Here is a 16,209-nt window from a genome sequence, read left to right on the forward strand (position 1 = left end):
GGAACGTACCAGACAGAATTGATAGATTGTCCCTATTCTACCCCTCATCAGGAGAATGGTGTTAAAGTAGAATATAGCAACAAACCCTCCAAACACGTTGTTCCTTTGTGCATTATCACACACAGACACGAAGCAACGAGTAAAACCGGACAACGGAAACTTATCCAACTGTTCAATTTATGGTATGAAGGTTAGGCAAGGAATAGAACCAACCGAAGCAACACACCAACCCCCATTACGATCAATAATTCAATCAGGTACACCGACGGTTTCTTCAACCGGGTTGCTAGACGCGGGCCTGTTGCATTGTAGCGTAAACGGAAGGTAAGGTAATAACGGTCAGTCAACTACAACTACGGCTGAAGAATGAAATCACCACCGAAAAAACGAGTACCCATCCATTCGTATCCGTAACTAGGATGAGTGGCGAGCCACCGCCCGGCAAAAAAGCCAGCACTTTGCGCATGAATGCACCCGGCAACCTTAGGAACCCTTTACAACGACAAACCAACCTGGTCAGTGGGGAGGGAAGCCTGCAGGGATGTAGAAGAAAGTCTTCGCGAGTGTGAATCTGTGACAGGTGCTGGTGAACTCCCCGGTAACGAGGGACAACAGAAGAAAGCGAGATAGCGAGCACGAGAAAGAAATGCGTACCAGGCAAAGAGGGAGAAGACTCGTCCAAGGTTTGCCACATGCGCTTCTTGAATGCACATGCACTCGTTTCCTCTGTAGGGCGCCCACTTTGCCTCACGCCTTGGTGGACAAGATTCCCCAAAATATATCGCGCGGCGGGCGGCACGCGAGGAAAAACGTGTGGTATGTTCTGACGTTTGGCGTTTATTCTACGCCAGCTCAAGCTGCATTAGATGACTCAACATGGGCTTCTTGTCTGTTCTAACTGCAGAAGGCAGTAGGTATAACTGCAAAAGGTATTAACGCTAAAATCTAATACCTTACTGCAGCCGTAAGAATTGGGCTTGACTCCAACGAAAAGCGATGCACCGGCTTTCGAACACTCCCACACGATGTTCTTCTGACTTTTTTGAACTGTTGTTCCACGTAAGACGTTGAGAACTGTCTGCTGAGCATTTCCATAACATCTCCACTAAGCAGAGTGCAGTAGCGGGTGCATTGAACTGGGCAATTTAAAACATGTGCGTACATGTTGCGACGACCAAACCGCACAACTATCGAACGTCAAGAGATGCAGAATCAAAACATTGTGGAAAATACACACAAAAAAAAACCTCTTCCATCTCCCAAGAGTAAAATCGGCTCGGTGGAGTTGCAGCAGGGGAGAATAAAAAAAAACACACACACACAATGTCTCGCTATGGTAGAGACAGCGAAGAAGGCATAAGTTAGGGCCGATTGCATTTTACTCCTACCACCTCCTCCCCTCCTTCCCCTCGACCCCCTTGATAATGCCCTAAATTATTTCTCCCTCATCAAAAATCTCGTATTTGGTACCATCATGGTTAGCCGGTTTAGCCGCACCGTTGACCGTTTTTGGAAAACGAAACACATTAAGCATTGGAGAACAAGGAAAGGCAAACACAAATTGATGCTGTGTGTCTCCGTGCGCTCTCGCCTTCTCTCTTTCTCTCTATCTCTCGTGCGCTTCTTTTCCATACATCAAATTAGCTGAAACTTCCAATTTACACTCGACGAACCCAATCCCCCATGGTCGCCATGTTTGTTCAGCTTCCGAAAGTCGAACGTTACCATCAAGGCTGGAGGATTGCATGCACACACACCCACACACACACACACAAGTAAAACTCACGCACACCAGCAAAATGTAGACGCACTCCCTGCATACAAACACGCGCAGCAGACTGTGTCGGACCGGTGTTACACTGTAGCACAGGGTGTATCGAACGCTGCTGGAGCAAAAAAAAGCAAAGCATTGCAAGCGGCGCCCATATGTGTCCGGTGGTGTGCTTGTGGTGGTACCGTCTGTCAACCGCTATGTATTCGACGGTCCGGCACGCGTCGCTTACCATTTGCAGTCGTGCTTCCGTGCAGTGTGGTTCGTAGTGAACAGAGTGATACAATCCCTGTGCTTTAAGTGTACATCACCCACCCGATATCCGGCAATTCAACTTTCAACTAGTCCTCTCAACAAAGCAAGGTGAATCTTCGCAGCAACTTACCAAATTTAATTTACCCTACCTTACCTACGGTGAGAAGTGTTCTCGTTTTTTTTAAATGTGAAATTACCGTACTACGTATTACCGTTCATTGCGAACATCAGATTATTTCCGCTGTTTTTCCATTTCCTAAACGTTAGAACTATCGGGTTTCTATTTCTGCATTGTTTCCGTGCTACGAATTCGCATTAAACTTTCAGAGGCATAAAGTATGATTTCCTTGAAAATTGTCAGCAGTTTTTGCCTTCTCATTCCATAACTCGCAGTGATTAAATTAAGTTATGTTTCTTAAGAAATTACGAGAATTGAGGAAAAGTCTTGTTTCGTGTAAGTCTTGGAGCAGAAGAACCAGAGCTTCTCTAGCGCTATAACAAAGTAGCAATTTTAGTTTTTCCCTTTGCGGACATTATAGTTGTATGTTCCCTCCCTTCAAACCAGTGAAACTTTAGGACGCCATCTTTATTGTCGATTATTAATCGCGACTGATGTTTCACTTTTATACAACAGTACATCTGTATATTTTAAATCAAAAATAGTTATTTTTTTGTCTCACAGAAAGAGTAGTAACTATTTGTACTTGTACCTCTGCTGGCATTATTTTCCCGGTAGCAAACCGTTTGCTTCTTCTCACAATCGCACACTCTTTTAGCCGGCTTTTTCGCTGAACTGTTTCCGTTGTATACGCGCACAAGCGTGCGCCCGTTTCGTTGTGTGCGTGTATTGCAATGTGTGCCGGAAGGAAAAGCTAGAAGAATTTGCGCACACACCGTTAATCTCAGAATGATTTCACTGTATTCCTCTTTCGCCGATTTATTACTCATCGAATGTTGGGTATTGGAAAGAGAGATAAATAGAGAGAGAGAGAGAGAGAGAGAGAGAGAGAGTGCATTCACCAAAGTGTGTGTTTTAATGTCATTACGCTTTCGGTGCACAGTTTTCGCCACAAAACTTTATGCGTACAGATGCGTGAAACAGAAAGCAAAGGCAATAATAGGAAAAGAATAATAATATGGCTGCACACATGTGGCGAAACATGTGTGCGTGTTGCAGAGTCTTTTAGCCATAAAGAAACCTCTTATTGCGAAGGTATTCCTTTTGTTGTTGTTCCTTTGTCTCTTCTATGCCGGTTCAAACTTTGCATGTGTATGTGCGGATGCATTTGCAACATGACTCATACTGCTTCTGAAGTAAAAAGAGAGAGCTGAGGTTGACACAAAGCAAGATGAGTCACTTTTAAAACTAGTAATTAAAAAAAAAACAAAATGCAGTATAAAAAAGGACTTTCTTCAATTGATTATACTATACTCGTTTGTTAATTCATTTACATTCTTCATTATATCGCGACAAAAGTTAGAGGTGTTGAGGTGTGACTCGACATCAACTTTCCCTTTTTGGCATTGCAATGCTACTCGTCACTTGGATAATAGAGTGATGGAGATGTCTGTGGTATATTGTAGCTATTGGAAATAAGAAATTCACAAGCCATGTTACTTATAAATGGAATAATAAGACCCCTATTGCTAATAATCGCCAATGTTAAGTGAGTTCCTGCGGAAATTCGTAACCATTCTTTATTTTTTTCTTACTGCAAGTGGGAACGTGTCATACGTCCGTCTGATTGACTTCCGGTGTACTTCTTTTGTTGATATTGCGTGATGTGTCAATTTTGAGGTATAAAATTTTTAATGTTAATTGGACACTTTTACAATATTTTAGGTACAAAATTTCTAAATGGAATATGCTTTCCGGACGACCAAAACGATAATAGGGGGAGAGCGAAACTGGCTTCACACCCGCTTTTGGGCGTGGTGGGTAAGGTTATGATGAGTCAACGAATTCATTACGCCCATGGCAAACACACAAAAAAACCCTCCCCATACGTCTGTATCGGTTTCGAGTTTTTGCCGGCGATTAATTTGGTTATTGTATTCGGGTGTGTGTAACCTTCCTGCTCTCTTCCCCATTTCGCTCAGCCCTTCGCCACAGTAGGCTTGTTTCCAACTTTCAACTTCACGATCGCTGGGATGCATGTGTGTGGTGTGGAGCACATCGTGACCCAATCTAAGGGCGTTCTTCATGCGGTGTGTGTTGCGTAAAAAAGGGTTAAAGTGGCGATACCAAACAATAACAACAAAACAGTAAACAAACCATTTTGGCACACCATACATATACGCCGTTGTCAGGCGACATTCCACACTGCTTAGCCTTTATCTGCCGGTTTTCCGGACGTAGCAACATATGTATGTTGCATCGATATATGTTTATTCTTCACTGTTCTCTCCTGCTTTACATATCTCTCTTTCTCCGGATGTGAACACTTCAAAGATTGGGGATCGTACGATATTAAAGCAAAAAAGAAATCAAACGGGCTATGGAGTGCATTGCTCATAGAACACCGACAAAAGTACGCTTGTTGTAGTAAACAGAATCTTTTTCCGGTTTGCAACATTTCAATTTGGGTGCGTTTCTCACTTGCCCTGGGTGAGGGTTTTAAAAGCGCATTGAAGTTTTTAGTTTTTCCTATAGCCCGTACAACGCATTGTATTGTGTACTTCTAGTAATTTGGGAAGTACCATTCTTCCCACCTTAACATCGCACGACAACATTTGCTGTCATGAATTAAATTGAAATTAGGTCTGAATAGAGGGGGAGGGATGACAATTTGACATTTTTTAAATATTTCTTTTTTAAGAAAAATATTTCTAAAATTTGCTTGATTTCTAAATCCGGATCATCACGATGGAAAAAATGTAATCAATTTGATTAAAAATAGATTATACATTGCTAAGCGTTGCATGGACTAAATTTTGGTGCTCTCTATCAAATGGGGTTTAGTGCGCATTATAAATTGATACCTTGATACTACGTATAACATCGCACACAACGGAAGTGTGTCACAAAATGCGCGAGAGATAAGCAACAAAATCCACAAAACACAAAATACGGACATGCATTTGCAATTGCTTTGTTTCCCTTTTCTTTTGTGGTGTATAATGTCTTATCGCCAAAACCGATATGTCTGGTGCAGTCATTTCAGAAGTAACAAAAAAAAACACAGTCACATTCATTATTAAACGTAATTGAAGCAAAAGACGGAAACGTTTTCGGAACACGTCACGCAGCGATAAGAAAGTGTATTTACTGTTCACCGTTTTGGTAACGGATCGAAATGACATTAGCGAACCGATTGAACGTGCAATTAATTAAAAAAAAAAACAGTGCAAAAATTTTAAAGTACTCCATAAAATATGCTACATAACCGTCGAAGAAATTGGAAGACGAAATTCTGTGGCGCATGTGTCATTCTCCTTTCTTTTTCGTTTGCTTATTGCAAGTAGATTTATACTCATTAAATGCAACACACTCTCCGGCAGTAGTGTATTTAGCAAAACTGAAATAAACCAAAGAGAAAGAAGCATTCTTCACCAACCGAAACCATCTGGTGTTTAATACAACGTCGATTGTGTATGTGGTGTGCCGGTTTGCATCGTTGACGTTAACGTTTGAATTTTACGACTGTTCATGAATTTTAACACAAAACTGGAAGGAATGGGCTCTGAAATTGGAACGGCATCGAAGTGAAACGGCTCGGAAACACTCGCCCATCCTTTTGGGCTGTTGTGCGGGAAAGGTGTAGGGATGGCGTGTGGAATTGCCTCTTCTTAGTATGCTTTCCATGGTTCTGGATATATTTTCTGTTCTATTTTCACTCTATTTTCATTCCGGTTGCTTTCCGCAAAGGGAAAATCTGATTGAAAATCCCCAAATTATAGTCTTGGGGGTTTCTTTTTTTTTGTTCATCTTTTTTCCTCAAAAGAAGAATACAGAAAAGCTACGGAATCCATTGACCTCCTGAGAGTTATACCTTCGTTTTCTTATTATTAGGCGTTGTTGCTATGTTGAGGAATGAAAAGTCGAAATTTAATTCGTGTTCAATGCAATTGAATACCTATATTTCCACCAGGGGAACTCTGTGGTGCATTTCGGGTAAAGAAAGCCCCAAGAAGAACTGATATAGAATCCTATAGGAGAGTTGCTCCGGGTAGCATGTTTGCGTGGATACAATAAAGTAATTAAAATTTGTATTATTAATGTGATAAAACGATATACTCCTGCAAGGCAATAAGAAATACGGTACAATTTTGATACACACAACACCTGCGTGCGGAATTCCATTTGCAATACATCTGCTAGTGGCAACAAGTGGCGTAGAATAATCATTGACACATTCCACCTTTGGGGTTTTTTTTAAGTGCTTCAAGAAAAAAAAACTGAACTGAACCTCCCTGGTATAATGTATGATCGATTCTTCTTTACCTCGCACACGGCCAACGCTCATGTTCAGCGAGGCTCAAAATGAGCTTCAAATTTGGCGATGGTAGAATTGTGCATCAAAGAAGATTAACTCACCGGTTGCTGTAAGAAAAAAAAAGGCACGAACGATTGGTCCAACGAGTCGATCGCAATCAATCGGAAAGCAGGAATATCACGAAGAGGAACGAACGAAATAGACAGACCTCAAGCTTCTGCAGTGTGCTGTACCCGTTCCGAATGTCTATCTTCAAAGAAAAAAAAAGGTCACTGCTTCGCCTTCTGGTACAGCCAGCCACCCTCAACGCCGTTTGCATCCACGCTTAGCGTGGAGCCGCCGAACATTAACGCTGCTCCATGGATTATAAAGTAGCGTTAACCAGCCACTCACCCAATACGGCCCATCTGCCCCAGCACACCGCCCAAAAATCCCTGAAGATGGTTTTTTTTGGTACCGAACTCTACGGCCCCCTTGCAGGAAAGAAATGCAGAAAACGATGTGAAACATATAGCGATGGAAGAGGCGCAAAGCATGATTAAGCGGCTTTTTCTACCGTGCGAAGGAGCCCCAAGTCGCTTGCACAGCATAAGTAAGCGTGCGCGCGCTCCCCCAGATACACTCTTCTGCTTCGATCGGGCTTGAAGTCAAGCTTCAATTCAGCTCTATCTCTCACCCCCACACCTCCCACCCACCCACAATCCTTCCATTCAGCTGTTCCGGTTCGATTCCGCTGATACATGGCAAGACAGTGCGCCCCGGTAGGGAAAGAACAGGAAGAACAGGGCACGGACAGCGGACACACTCACGCGTACAGGGGGTGTGGAATCTTGCACACGTATTTGCTGAATTATTATTCGGACCAAGAGTTGCCGGTCGCGCGTACGGGGTGAACGCGTTTCTGGCCACGAAGGAGCAGAAGCAACAGCGAAGAATTGGTGTGTATGTTTGCGTGAACGTGTGTACGTCTTATGCACAGGGGTTCGGGAAAGACCCGAAGAAGCCCAAGGATGGGAACGATAGACGCGGAGGTTCATCAGAAATTCTTGTTGTTTGTTAGTGTTGTTACTATTTCTGTTGCTTTATACATCCCGTCTCTGTATTAAGCTTCTTTTTTGTACTTTTAGATGGATGAAGTTGTGTTCGGTTGCTCATCTCATCGACCATGAACATGAAGCACATAAGCATTGGAAGGAATTGGCCTGACAGGTGAATTGCTGGCTTATGCGCATCCCCAGCCATATCGAATGGAAGTCAAATTAAGAGTAAAAGAATACGCGCTCATTCCAACACACCTTCGTAATCCAAGCTGTTTGGAATGCTGTACGTTGGGTAGGCGCAATTTGTAGCACGGTTGCCTTGCTGCCCGCCCGATAATCGAATTCTGCGTTGAAGAGCGGTGTTCTGCAAATTGAGTTTTAACCTACCGCCTAGACACTTTGGAATGAACCTGTGGAGGTTCTTTTTTGCATGCACATGAGGATCTGCTGGAGGTTTTTAAGCCTCTGTAGCTTGTTTTTTCTTGAATGTTATTGCTCGTTATTGCTGAAGATGTTATCTTATTGTCTGATTAAGCTGATTAGCTCCAAGGCTCTTGTTTGTACGCGCGAATAGAGTTGTATATTTTTTAAATTGTCTACCCCTGTTGAATTGGTTGAAGTTAGCCTAGGGTTATTTCTTTAGCATTCTATTGCTTCCCACTGCAAAAAAAAGATGATGAATGTGAAACTTCCATGATTTAACCATAGGATAGGATGTTTGCTTTCGTCAGATGAATGTTGTTAAATAGTTATCTGAGATATGCATCCCATCAGTGGAGCTGAGAACTTATGTCGGGTATACATTAACAACTTGCAGGTAATACCACTGCCGGATCACTCCATATGCGGTCTACAACGACACTTAGCCAGCCCATGTACCCAACCGCTCTAGTGCCCGCCAATACGCTGGCACGTTGTGCTAATTCTCCAAGTATGGTAAACGCGCTCACCAAATCTCATCTCCTACATTAAAATCTTATGCTCGGAACCTGTAAGAAAAGGGTGGTGCAGCAGAGCGGGTGCGACACTCCTTTCGTTGGTTGACCAACTCACTTTAAAATATCGCAAAACGGCACAACAAGTCTGTGTTTTAACGCCGCATAACCTCTAAAGAGGATGGTCATATAAAATGATGATGAGGGGAGGGAGGGAAGAAGGCGGGGGAAGGGAGGGGGGGTGGGGGGGGGGGTAGCAGCACACGACAGACGACAAGAGAAAGATGGCGTCGAAAAGAAAGACCTGAAAACCATGTGTGCGTATGGATGTCCGTGCGTGTGTGTGTGTGCAGACTATAAACGAAAACAACCACCCGTCGGCAGATGACCATATAAGGAATAAATCAAAGGAAACGGGGTGTCCACAATCCCCAACCGCGACAGCGACAGACTCTGTTGCCCATTACCCTATGGCCTGACCGAGTTTCTATCTATCTGTCCCTCTGCTACTCTCCCTCTCTCACTCTCGACCAACAGAGTCCCCCGCATCAACCCTCCTCATTCGTATCTCCAGTCCTTTTTTGTAACCGTTGTCCGCGATACCGCTTTTGGGGTTTGGCGGTGTACGAATGCAGCGGTAATATATAGTAATCGTCGCCGTAACCGATTGCCATATTTGTGCGCATCAGGTTCAGCGAGCGGGAGTCGGTGACGCCTGTCCGTTTGTGCCCCGGCCATTCGTTCGCTCTCTTCAGCTGCTCGCTACAATTTGCCTTTTTTTATTTATCTTTGGAACGCTTTCGTTTGGATTATTCCATTTTTTAAGGGTTGTCTCGAAGGGTGATTTTGCTTGCAGGCGCGACTGTACGGGTAGTGTGTTTCATTGGTCGTGTACAACAGACGACACGATGATGAAGTGTAGACCTTGACCAACATCCTGAACGTGGCCGGAAAGGAAGAGGGAAGGGGGGATGGTGGTGTGGGTAAGAGCGTGAGATCTTTCTGGAGGTGAATACATGGCGAACCCACCGTCCGCGCAACTGTTTCTATTTTAAATACTTTGCAGCGAGGTTAAAGTTTGAAAAACGGTTGGATAACATTCAAACGTGTTGTTGATGGATAACATAACTCTGTATGAATAAGTCTTCTTTTGGAGATACACGAGGACGATGCTTATGTCTTTGATCGTTTGACTCATGCGATTGATTAGGAAAGGTTGGCGTGAAGATATCTCTCTCGAGCCACAGTGTTCTTAATGATGTCAATGTCAAATTGTGATGGTTCATTAAAGCAGTATCAAAATCACACACCATCCTATGATCAAATATCTTGTTGAAGACTTATTTAAAATGGAAGAGACAAATGAAATACGTTCATCGCCATCTAATATTTGACCATTTAATGTAACATTATTAAATATTAATGGTTTCCATTTTGTTTTAATCATTTTTTTACAGAGACCAACAAACAGTTGTCCGCGACATCACCAAGCAGGGACTCGTTTTGATTTGTTCACCAACCTTTTCGTCAGCTAACAAGCGTAATACAGGAAAAAATGGAAGCTACCGGCCAGGAGAACTCTCCCACATCCTACCCACGCGTGAAGCCCGACTTCAAGTCGGAGCTGGAGTCGTTCCGCACGGAGACGCTTTCCAAGGCGGACACGCAGGAGAAGAACTGTCTGCCGACCGCCGCAGACGTACAGAGCGAGAAGGCCCAGCGTAGCGTGATCGAGGGCATTGAGGGATTCGATGCCTCCCGTCTGAAGCACGCCGAAACCAAGGAAAAGAACCCGCTGCCGGATGCGGAAGGTAGGTGGCAAATGGGGGTGGCGAAGGTAAAAAAAAAGAGCAATTACTTATCAGCTTTACTGCACTTTAGCTTCACGCGACTATCAGCATGGCTCGGTTTGATTTTGTTTCCCAAAGAATTTCGTGTTTTCGGTTTGGTCTTTATTGGAATTGGAGAATTTTTCAACATCAATGCTATTTTTCGCAACGATGGAGCAAAGATTTCCGTTTGCATTGCGTTGCGGCGCAATTAAATTTTGCACTTGTGCAAACAACGCCTGGCATCGAGCTGGTTCTCGCCCACACCACCGTTGTGTGTCGTCCTGTGTATTCCCGATTCCACCTGCTGCTGTTTGTGTGCGGTTTTAACGAATCAATCAAGCGCGTGTACACGCGACAAGATATGCATCGGCACGATAATTTTGCGGTAGGTGTGCGTACACTCAACATCTCCTATCCTCCCTGCTGTTTCCTCCTGAACCACAGAAAGGGGGTGCTTGGACCCCGGTGCATAAAGGCAAGCAATAATGGGCAAAGCACGACGCTTCTGTAACAGCAGTGATGCTTGATTGAGATGGAATAAAAACATTATTTACTCATCGATGCTCCGTTGCTATCGTCGCTTCCCGGGCTTGGTTGTGTATCGGGGTGGTGGGTTTTATTTCTATTTTGCGCATACCTCACGTCCCATGATACATCAGTGAGGAATTTCTTTATGGCTGCACTGTTTCCTTGTATTTGTCTTGTTCTGTCGTTAAACATGCAGTGCACATGTTCTTTGCTACAGTCTATTGCTTCGTGCATCTGCACATTGCACGTTTACAAACATGTTTGTGCTCTTTGTGGTGTGGGTTGTTTACCTTGGTGAATCTTTTATGATTTTTTTCTTGCATGAATGCATCTAGGCAATTCAATGTCTCGGAAATGCTGTTTGCAGTTTGAGGAATGTTTGTATTTTTTAATAGCTAAGGCATAACAACTAGTTATGAAGTGACCCGGTGTTTTTGGTAGCGATACCGTTCCCCAGTACTCGGGACTGCATATCCCGCTTCGGTTCAATAAAGTCAAAGAAAGCGAGAAGTGGCTGGCCTAAACATCTTGAAGTTGTTGTCCCGATGAAGAAGAGAAAAATGTAGTAAAATGTGTTTGTGTTGTAGTAAATTAGCCAATATTTAGCTTCTTGAATAGAAAAACAAACAAACCATTTAGGTTTGCAAAGAATTATTTTAAAATTCATTGAAATGTGTATGTGTTACTTAGTAATATCAATAATGTGATGTTAATGGTCTACTCATATTTTCAGCTATCCAGGCCGAGAAGGGCGTCCAGCGGTTCATCGAAGGTATCGAGCAGTTCGATACTTCGCGCCTGAAGCATGCTGAAACGCTGGAGAAAAATCCGCTGCCAACGCGTGAAACTATCGAGGAGGAGAAGCGCGCCTAAGCAGCATTATGGGCAGCGCCCAACATCAGTAGTCGTGCTCCATGTCCCGGGGTGAGATGGATAACGGCGGTGCATAAAAAAAGCGGCAGACGTACGATGGGGCTGCAACATGACAGAGGATTTATTAGTAGTAGTGGTAGTAGTACACGGGGAATAACAGCAGTAAAACATTCCGAATGGAGGCGATCAAGGCGAAACAGATGTGAAGTTAACAATATCAACAGAAGAAACCGCCACCCGAACACTCCCGGCCCCCCAAACGGCATGTTACAAGATCTCACACGCTTCATTTTGCGGATGTGTATGGGATGTATTTGATGCTAACGCGTCTTTCAGCCTGTGAATATATTAATGCTGTCCCCGGTTGATGTATCAGTGCCCGCCGTTAACATTCTTCACCATCATTCCTACCTCGTCCATGGCTGCGCTCTCTAAATTATACATAAATATTCTGCACATAATATTGAACTATCCTGCGCCGAAAACAGCTCCACAACCGACAACGAGTTTAAGAGCCAAATCAACACAAAGAAGATAATTTGATCGCATCCTATTGCAGGAAGGTCTTCATCCGGAAAGATCTGAAAACTGAAGCGTTCAATGCATGACTCAATGCAAAAACGATCGAAGCCTGTACGTGAAAGAGCATTACAACAAACACGTTTCGCTCACCAATTACCTCGAATCGCATCTTTATAGGGACAGCATTTACAAATACCAACAACATACGAGTACCAATAATTTGCATTCATTCGGGAAAATAGCATCTGTAGAGCGATGTAGTTACTCTTTGTTGCAAGAAAACAAGAACGTAACAATAGGAACTCGAAAAGACTTAAAAACATCAAACACCAAATGGAGGATGCAAATAGGAACTCTCCTCCAGCAATATAAATGAAGCGAATATCAAAACGAAAAACAGAACATTGTAGAGGGCATGAGCAGATATTTAAATTTTCATTATTTAGTTTTCCCAAACGCCTCAATCCATTTATCAATATTGTATGTTTTCGGTAGGGATAATAGGAGCACGACTATTACTTATAGAAATCATAATTATTATTAAAAAACTCGAAATCAAACGAAAAAAGTTGTGTTGGTGAAATCTAAAAACAATACAAAAAAACTGCAAAGTGAAGAATCAAGAAACGGGGGGAGAACTATTGAAAAGGTGGCTCTAGATTTGGTAGAGACGCTTTTATACCAAGCAAATCCTCACGCATTTTTATATACATGAAAAAGACTGTGTTGCTGCGTTTTGTCGGGGACAAAAAAAAGAGAGAAACAAAACGAACGAACGAAAAAAGGGGATGGAAAAACAGTGTGGCGCGACTATTTAAATTGCGTCCTCAGTGTATTAGAGAGTCGCGCGTGTATTTTGTCAAATTAATGCTATTAATTAGTATTTTCTACTGCAGTGAAAACGAAAGGATTCCTTTAGAAACATCAATGTCGATAACCGAGAAGAAGTGAGAGGGGACGGGTGATAAAAACAGTGGGACTGTTTCTTCCTATGCCTAGCACAGAAAAAGCATACAAAGAATGCGAATATGGGAAATATATTGATACTAATGTGCTGATACGAATTTCATAACTACACACACATACGCATCTGTAGATGAAACCAAAATATCGTAAATAGTGTGCGAGAAGCGAAGAAAAATCAGCTTAAAGTTTATTACAGCACTACCAGAAAAGCGACACTAAACTCGTACGATTGTACGGCTTGCCATAGGCAATCTGATATATCTTCAGGACCCTGCTGCCTACATGTGGAAAGCTCTCAGCTTCATTAAATAACGCAAAGAAGGAAAAAACACACACATTAAATGGATGTGGAAAACACATCATTCTGGCAGGTTTATTAACGTGAAAGTAACATCTTTAGACATTCTACGTGGTGGTGCCACACGGGTACCGGCTAGGTGGCGACATTATACACTCCATTCCCGCCGCCATCGAATCGGTTCGATAGAATGAGGAAGACGAAAAACGATGATTCGATTTAAAAAGATCCAACGCGATGCAAAAATATGTTTTTCATTAAGACAAACTCTCTCCAAAGGAAGCAGAAGAAAACAAAAAGCAGGAACATGATTTGCAAGTAGTCGAAATGGAAAAGGAAATTTTACAGGAAACAATTAACAACGAGATATAGCTAGGAGAGCACAGTGCCCGCAACGCGATAGAGATCGTAGAATGCTGCCAAGAAAGCAAAAAAAAAAGAAAAACCCCCAAAGCAGCAGGCAAAAGAGCGCGAGCATGTTGCGAGTTTTGCTACGGTTTTTGGCCCTCCAAAAAGGGCCAACAAGAAAATGGAAAAGCGCGAATGGTTTAGGAGGAGGAGGTATATGTGACAGTAGTGGGACAAACATTTAAGAGCTGTGACGTGTGTGAAGCGTAACTATTTTTTGTTTGGGTTTGTTTCGAAATGCAACTAATATCAATAGGAGCAGGGGGGCCCACACAACACGATTTGGAACACACATGCAAAATCAGAGATATACCCGCACGTTCGCGATCGAAATTGTGTGTTTTTGCGATGTTATGGTTTCCTTTTCTCTGTATCTATTTGTTTTTTTCTGTGTGTGCACATTATATGCACAATGAAGTTTGTTTGCTAGCTTATGTTATTACCCCCTACCGGAAGGGGTGTTTCTGTATGGATCAAAACCTACATTCCGCGAATGTGGTTTGCATTTATTTCGCAAGCTTTTCTCGAAGCAAAACTCACTCACTAAAACGTTGTGGTGTACCAACCCCCTGGGGGAGAGGGACGTCGTGCCACAGCTCTGTATGTTACCATTTTTGTTTTAAACTAACGGAAAGGAAAACCCTTAAAAGTGATAATGGCTGGTACGGCAAAGCATATAGGTAGTCTAGTGGGGAGAGAGAGAGAAGGCACGCTTGTTGAAGCATGTATCGATGGGGTTTGTGCAAGTCCCACAGACTTTATTTTATTTACCTACGGTTTTTGGACAACTCAAAGCATGGCACGGCTACAGAACATTAGCGCGGAATGTTTTTCCTTGGTTATTTTTTTTTCTCGTCCACACGCTTCAAGATTCCCCGAAGTTGACGAAGCTATGCAATCGTTTTGTATTCTTTTGTTTTTCTTTATTCATTAAGATATCATTTCCTGCGACTGGGAATTATTTTCTTTTCTCTCTCTAACATCCTAGATGTAGCCTCCTCATATTCTTTATACCAAACCCTTGCACTACAGTATTTTATTTCTTGGAGGTGCATTTTGTGAGGGTGCGTGTGTGCACACTGTTACACTCGATAGGTACACCAACGTTGAAAGACAGGGGGCCGAAGATATTCCAGCGTGTGCGAGACTTCTCTTGCTGGTTTCCGAGATTTGGTTCCAATACCATACGGCGCCGGTGATATAAGCGAAATGCAGTATTTGTTTTTTTTTCTTTTGAAATAAATTTTCTATATCATCCTCGTAAAAAAAAAAAACTGGTGTGGTTGCGTTGTCAGTTAATATGTTAAGAAAAATGGTACTAAAACACAGCAATTCAATCACCCGAGTGGTAGAAGTTGCGTGTTGTGATGTATATCCGTGTGTACACGTGATTGAAGCTAATGTCCGTGTATTTCCTTCCAATTTAGCTGTGTCGTATCGATTTACAACATTACGATTTCTTATACATACCATTCAGAGATGAGCATAGACTTTTGCAAGTGCATTATTTTTGTTTTGTTGTACTTTCCAGCCCAGTTTGCATTTAAAGCACATTTCGAGCAAGCGACACACACACATCGCACATCGGTTGTGTAGTACGCTAGGTTTTCAGCAGCGGGGACTGAGCGGGTTTTGGAAGATGTGGTTAAGAGTTCCTTGAATTTTTTTAACGCCGTTAGTCTTTTTGCTGCTTCTTCTCCCCCAATAAGAGGGGCAAACCATAACCTAACAATGTAGAAGAGGTGTATCTGTATGTGTGTGTACGTCCTGATCGAACCAAGTAAAGTTCTCGCTTTTATGTATCTTTATAAAGAAAATACCTACGAAGGAAGGGGGAAGGAACAATAATGAAAACAAAAACCAATCCTGGTCATGGCATCAAATGACGTGAATTTTACTGCTACTACTGCTAACAACTATCACTACTACTTTACTAAAAAAAAATAAATATTCTATAAAATATACAAAAACATGAACAAACAAACAAAAGACACGAAATTTATTCGAGCTGTGCATTTTATTAATATCCTGAAGGAAATTATTTGAAATATTATTTTATGTTTTTTTTTATATATAGAAACATCCGTAAATAAGATGTGTGGTGACGATGTCGTTCGGATGCGTAAAACTAATTTGTCACATTTAATCGATACACATTCCGTTAAGTTGTTTCATCACGATATTTATACTTCTATTTCGATGGTTGAATATGATCCATTTTGCTTTGCTCAACTGCCATCGGGGAATATTACCTGATTGCTTCTCACGCTCTCCGTGTCCGGGAGATTGCGAGACGTGGTCAGTGACAAAACAGAAAAGAAAAACGACGGCGGGGAAAGGATTGC

The 16,209-nt window shown here is 42.5% G+C and overlaps 1 protein-coding gene across 1 annotated transcript; it reads left to right on the forward strand.

The window, feature by feature from the left end:
- The first annotated feature begins 9,992 nt into the window (after positions 1-9,992).
- On the forward strand, positions 9,993-11,670 carry LOC128714001 (thymosin beta). Its single transcript, XM_053808879.1, has 2 exons — positions 9,993-10,248; positions 11,531-11,670. The coding sequence occupies exons 1-2, from the start codon at positions 9,993-9,995 to the stop codon at positions 11,668-11,670; spliced, it is 396 nt and encodes a 131-aa protein (XP_053664854.1).
- The last annotated feature ends 4,539 nt before the right edge of the window (positions 11,671-16,209 follow it).

This window comes from Anopheles marshallii, chromosome X (genome assembly GCF_943734725.1).
Source record: "Anopheles marshallii chromosome X, idAnoMarsDA_429_01, whole genome shotgun sequence".
Lineage (NCBI taxonomy): Eukaryota > Metazoa > Arthropoda > Insecta > Diptera > Culicidae > Anopheles > Anopheles marshallii.

Bases quoted from the DNA above. Each gene is read 5' to 3' on its own strand.
- LOC128714001 (XM_053808879.1), top strand. From the start codon at position 9,993: ATGGAAGCTACCGGCCAGGAGAACTCTCCCACATCCTACCCACGCGTG. The intron at 10,249-11,530 runs GTAGGTGGCAAA...TCATATTTTCAG, and splicing joins CCCGCTGCCGGATGCGGAAG to CTATCCAGGCCGAGAAGGGC.